This window comes from Carcharhinus amblyrhynchos, chromosome 4 (genome assembly GCF_965287045.1).
Source record: "Carcharhinus amblyrhynchos chromosome 4, sCarAmb.v2.hapA, whole genome shotgun sequence".
NCBI lineage: Eukaryota > Metazoa > Chordata > Chondrichthyes > Carcharhiniformes > Carcharhinidae > Carcharhinus > Carcharhinus amblyrhynchos.
In genome coordinates, this window is record NC_137327.1 from 59,853,003 (window position 1) to 59,858,977 (window position 5,975).

At 52.1% G+C, this 5,975-nt stretch overlaps 1 protein-coding gene across 12 annotated transcripts in view; it reads left to right on the forward strand.

Moving 5' to 3' along the window:
* Positions 1-2,724: 2,724 nt before the first annotated feature.
* mtss1lb (MTSS I-BAR domain containing 2b) overlaps positions 2,725-5,975 on the forward strand; it is a 181,351-nt gene continuing 178,100 nt past the window's right edge. For all 12 annotated transcript variants that reach the window (XM_080187226.1, XM_080187229.1, XM_080187228.1 and 9 more), the window contains exon 1: positions 2,725-2,947. In XM_080187226.1, the coding sequence (XP_080043352.1) occupies positions 2,942-2,947 (6 nt within the window). In that variant the 5' untranslated portion in view covers positions 2,725-2,941. The remainder of the gene's footprint in view (positions 2,948-5,975) is intronic.

A 5,975-nucleotide genomic window follows, 5' to 3' on the forward strand; every position in this document is an offset into this window, starting at 1 on the left:
TGTACAAATCGTTGTTCCTTTTGCAATTTGCTATTCTTGGGAGGTGTTCTGATGAGTGCAAGATGAGAAACTTTGGTAGATTTCTTTTTTCAGCAAAGCTCAAGTTCTGTATTATCAAATGGCTTTTTATATTGTCCACAGAATCCATAGAATCCTTACAGTGCCAAAGGAAGCCATTTGGCCCATCAAGTCTGCACCAATCACAATCCCACCCAGGCCCTATTCCTGTAACCCCACATATTGACTGTTAATCTCCTGATATTAGGGTCAGTTTAGCATGGCCAATCAACCTAACCCATACATCTTTGGACTGTGTGAGAAAACCCCAGAGAACCTGGAGGGAGCCCAAGCACACATGGGGAGAATGTGCAAAATCCACAGTGACCCAAGGCTGGAACTGAACCCAGGTCCCTGGCGCTGTAAGGCAGCAGTGCTAACCACAGTGCCACTGTGCTGCCCTATATATTGTATATTTATATATTCTATACATATATGTAAATGAAGCTGTGTGCAGTTTCAGCCTCTTTGTATAAGGAAGGACATACTTTGCTTAGAGGCAGTGCAATATAGGTTTGCTAGACAGGTTCTGAGGGAATGAGGGAATTATCCTCTAAAAGGAAAATGAGTGGATGAGTCTATTTTCCTGGAGTTAAGAGAAGTAAAAGATGCTTTTGATCACAATGTATGGAAGTCTTGTGGTACCTACCAGAAGCTCTGTGTTCTAGTGTTCTAGAACACTCTGTGTTAAATTTCTTCTTAGTAAACCTATATTGCAGTCTTCTAAGGAAAGTATATCCTTCCTTATAGGAGGAGACTGAAACTGCCAGGTGCTATCAGGACACAGAAGGAGTGTCTATCAGATGGTTCAATGGGCTGATAATCTGCCAAAGAATCCTTCCACCGCCTCCCCACTATTCACTAAACGGGGAAGACATGTGCATAAAGAAGTTATTTTAAAAAACTCTCACTGTGAGTGAGTGACTCACCTGAGGAGCAGCACTCTGAAAGTCCTGATGCCAAATAAACGTGTTGGACTTTAACCCAGTGTTGTGAGACTTCTTACTGTGCCCACCCCAGCCCAACACATCTCCACATCTTAAAAAAACTGAAATGTAAATGAAGTTCTCAGAGGGCTTGACAGGATAAATGCTGAAAGGTTCTTTCCCCTGGCAAGACAGCTTAAATCGAAGGGACAAAATCTTAAGACATGGAGTCAGATATTTCAGGTTTGATATGAGGAATTACCTCAGCTAGAGGGTTGTGAATCTTTGGAAACCTTGCGGGAGAGACGTGTAGATGCTCAGTCCTTGAGATTAATAGATCTCTACTGGAACTAAGGGATATGAGGGTGGGGGGATACTGAATAGTGGATCTGGGTGGGGCTAGATGGCTAGAATATTCATCCACCTATTCATCCTTATAAAAATGACCTTCTATAGATTATGGCCTCAAAACCTTCCAAAAACCAAGCAATTTTGAGATGCCGACGCAAGGGAAACACAACGGCCAAATTGTGCACAGCAAGATCCCACTAAGCACTAACACAAATAGATTAATCTGTGCAGGCATTCATTGAGGAATATGCGCTTTTTTTTGCAAAACTCTTCAAATTTTAACAGGAAAGTGCACTGATGTTTCCATTTTCTCCAGGAATTAAGGCACTGTGAGGTGCTTCAGTTAAGTATTTTGTGTTTTTATTGCAGAAAGCATAATTCTGTCCAAACCAGGTACACCGGGTTAAGGTATATGTGCATGTATATGCGGATTGTGAGGATATGCCTTAAACTCAAAAGGATAATCCATCCAATATCCACAGGAGGGAGAGTGAGTGCAGTTCTGTTTCAGGGTACCGGCACGTTGTGCTGACTGAGTCATTGTTTTTTCGCAAAAAATGTACATACTTTATTCAACTAAAATCGAAAAGACACAATAGAAGACATTGTTGTAACAGTAAAGTGCAATGATAGTCACATTTTCTCCCGGGATCAAGATTCAGTGTGAGCTCCTTCAATACACTAAGAAGAACCATATTGACACGGTCTAAATAATCTTCAAGCACACTGGCGACTCTGCATGCCGGCTCTTACAGTGAGCTATATCGGTGCTGCAGAGATTATTAACCTACTTCCCCGCACCCCCCAATATCCTCTCCTTTATTTCACTCCTTCTGTCTGACGGCCAATGAATTCCAGCTTTCCTTTACCATGTGATATGTTCAGAGAGAGAGAGAGAGACGGCCCGGAGGTTATAATCTAGCTGAGTCGGGCTACATTGTGTCTGCGGTCCGCCGCTTTTGCAACATTTTGTTGATTGAGTGGCTGCACAAGGGAGCCAGACTCCATAACACCTCCCCCCCCCCCGTCCCTCTCACTCAGCCCCTCTCTCTCTCTCTCCCTCACTCCTTCCTTTCTTTTTCATTCCGATCGCTCTCCGCATCCCTCTCTCTCCCCCTCTTTCTCTCTCTCCTCGTGTTATTCCCTCCTGAGAAGGTCATGGCTCTGGAATATCACCATCTGCATTTGGGATTCATCCTCGTCTTGGGAAACTGAGTGAAAGAAGTCGCCTTTGCTGTGTGGAACTGAGCAGAGGGGTTAATTTATATCTGGGAAAGGAAGGAGGGGAGAGTGAGGGCTGACGAGAGGGGTGGAATTGGGCGCAGTGAGCTCCCCCCCCACCCCCCAGTCTCTGCCGCAACCCCCCCCCTCCCCCGCCCCCACTCCGATCACAACTGTGCAGAGCTCCTGTCATCTTCTTTAACCATCACAGCGCCTGGAAAAGGGGTGAAGTCTCCCCCCCCGCCTCACACACAGCCCCCTCCTCTCTCCCACACTGAGGTGGATTGAATTCGCCGCCCTTCATTCTGTGAATTTGCCAAGATGGAGACGGGATAGATAAGGAATGCGGAGCTCTTGGTGGCCTTTTCCAGGCTGTTATCAATGATATGAAGGTAAGATCAGAGGGGGTTTTGAGGGGGAATGGATGACTCCGTTTTAAATATTGGAACCTCACCCCTCCCTGCAACATTTTTGGCAACAGTTAAATCGCCTCAGTTGCCCTGAAGTGATTGTTGAAGCTTCAATGAAAGCTGTCAGCCGGCAGCACTGCTGCTAATTCCCTCCACAACATACCGTTCAAATCGGGGTGAGGAAGAGAGAGTAAAAATAAACCTTGTTTCATACAAATAACTCGAGCTTTGTATTGTAACGCGGAACCCAGAGAGATTCACATATTCACTGATAGATTGCTGTTTCTGTCGGGGTGAATGGGTTATATTTGATGTGTGGATATTGCTTTATAATTGTGTGTGTGTGTGTGTGTGTATGGATTGTAGAGCGAGAACTCAGCCTTTCATTGCGAACCGGGGCTGTTAGGGAGCCAAGATCGTTCACAGCCCAGAGAGACAGAATTGAGGAATGTGATCAGTGTGGATTCTGTCTCTTATCTCTGCCTTACTGCCCCCCCCCCGCGTGTGTGTCCCTGTTTCCCCCCCCCCCCGTGCTTCCCTGATCCCACCCCGTGCTTCCCTGTTCCCCCCCCGTGCTTCCCTGATCCCCCCCCCCCGTGCTTCCCTAATCCCCCCGTGCTTCCCTGTTCCCCCCCCCCGTGTTTCCCTGTTCCCCCCGTGCTTCCCTGTCCCCCCCCCCGTGCTTCCCTGTTTCCCCCCCCCCGTGCTTCCCTGTTCCCACCCCGTGCTTCCCTGTTCCCCCCCCGTGTTTCCCTGTTCCCACCCCGTGCTTCCCTGTTCCCCCCCCCCCGTGTTTCCCTGTTCCCCCCCCCGTGCTTCCCTGTTTCCCCCCCCCCCCCGTGCTTCCCTGTTCCCACCCGTGCTTCCCTGATCCCCCCCCCGTGTTTCCCTGTTCCCCCCCCCGTGCTTCCTGTTTCCCCCCCGTGCTTCCCTGTTTCCCCCCCCTGCTTCCCTGTTCCCCCCCCAGTGTTTCCCTGTTCCCCCCCCCCCGTGTTTCCCTGTTCCCCCCCCCCCGTGTTTCCCTGTTCCCCCCCCCCGTGTTTCCCTGTTCCCCCCCCCCCGTGTTTCCCTGTTCCCCCCCCCGTGCTTCCCTGTTCCCCCCCCGTGCTTCCCTGTTCCCCCCCCGTGCTTCCCTGTTCCCCCCCCGTGCTTCACTGTTCCCCCCCACCCCGTGCTTCCCTGTTCCCCCCCACCCCGTGCTTCCCTGTTCCCCCCCACCCCGTGCTTCCCTGTTCCCCCCCCCCCGTGCTTCCCTGTTCCCCCCACCCCGTACTTCCCTGTTCCCCCCCCCCACCCCGTACTTCCCTGTTCCCCCCACCCCGTACTTCCCTGTTACCCTCCCCCCCGTGTGTGTCCCTGTCCCCCACCATCCTGTGTGAGTGTCTGTGCAGTCACTCAGTGCTGAGGGCAGAGTGAGGGAATCTGGATTTGATGAGGTTTCACAGACATTGCAGCAGAAAACACACAGTACTTCATTTCAGTTATTTGGCATTTACCTGTTGTGAGTGGACGCAGCGGAAAGCAATCTGTTTGTGGAGGGGGGTGTGTTGTGTTTGTGGAGGGGGGTGTGTGTGTGTTTGTGGAGGGGGGTGTGTGTGTGTGTGTGGAGGGTGTGTGTGTGTGTGTGTGTGTGTGTGTGGAGGGGTGTGTGTGTGTGTGGAGGGGTGTGTGTGTGTGTGTGTGTGTGTGTGGAGGGGTGTGTGTGTGTGTGTGTGGAGGGGTGTGTGTGTGTGTGTGTGGTGGAGGGGTGTGTGTGTGTGTGTGTGTGGAGGGGTGTGTGTGTGTGTGTGGGAGGGGTGTGTGTGTGTGTGTGTGTGTGAGGGGTGTGTGTGTGTGTGTGTTGAGGGTGTGTGTGTGTGTGTGGTGGTGGTGTGGGTGTGTGTGTGGAGGGGTGTGTGTGTGTGTGTGGGAGGGGTGTGTGTGTGTGTGTGTGGTGGAGGGGTGTGTTGTGTGTGTGTGGAGGGGTGTGTGTGTGTGTGTGGAGGGGTGTGTGTGTGTGTGTGTGGAGGGGTGTGTGTGTGTGTGTGGAGGGGTGTGTGTGTGTGTGTGTTGGGGAGGTGTGTGTGTGTGGGGGTGTGTGTGGGAGGGTGTGTGTGTGTGTGTGTGGGGGTGTGTGTGTGTGTGTGGAGGGGTGTGTGTGTGTGTGTGGAGGGGTGTGTGTGTGTGTGTGGAGTGTGTGTGTGTGTGTGTGTGTGTGTGTGTGTGGAGGGGTGTGTGTGTGTGTGTGAGGGGTGTGTGTGTGTGTGTTGGAGGGTGTGTGTGTGTGTGTGTGGAGGGGTGTGTGTGTGTGTGTGGAGGGGTGTGTGTGTGTGTGTGGGAGGGGTGTGTGTGTGTGTGTGGAGGGGTGTGTGTGTGTGTGTGGAGGGGTGTGTGTGTGTGTGGAGGGGTGTGTGTGTGTGTGTGTGGAGGGTGTTTGTGTGTGTGTGTGTGTGGTTGTGGTGTGTGTGAGTGGGTGTGTGTGTGTGTGTGTGGAGGGGTGTGTGTGTGTGTTGGGTGTGTGGAGGGGTGTGTGTGTGTGTGTGTGTGTGAGTTTGGGGGGTGTGTGTGTGTGTTGTTGGGGTGGAGGGGTGTGTTGTGTGTGTGTGTGGAGGGGTGTGTGTGTGTGTGTGTGGAGGGGTGTGTGTGTGTGTGGAGGTGTGTGTGTGAGTGTGGAGGGGTGTGTGTGTGTGTGTGTGTGGAGGGGTGTGTGTGTGTGTGTGTGTGTGAGGGGTGTGTGTGTGTGTGTGGAGGGGTGGGTTGGGAGGGGTGTGTGTGTGTGTGGAGGGGTGTGTGTGTGTGTGTGGAGGGTGGAGGGGTGTGTGTGTGTGTGTGAGGGGTGTGTGTGTGTGTGTGTGTGGAGGGGTGTGTGTGTGTGTGTGTGTGTGGAGGGGTGTGTGTGTGTGTGTGGAGGGGTGTGTGTGTGAGTTGTGTGTGTGTTGTGGAGGGGTGTGGGTGTGTGGGGTGGAGGGGTGTGGGTGTGTAGTGAGTGTGGAGGCGGTGTGTGTGTGTGTGATGGGAGGGGTGGTGTGTG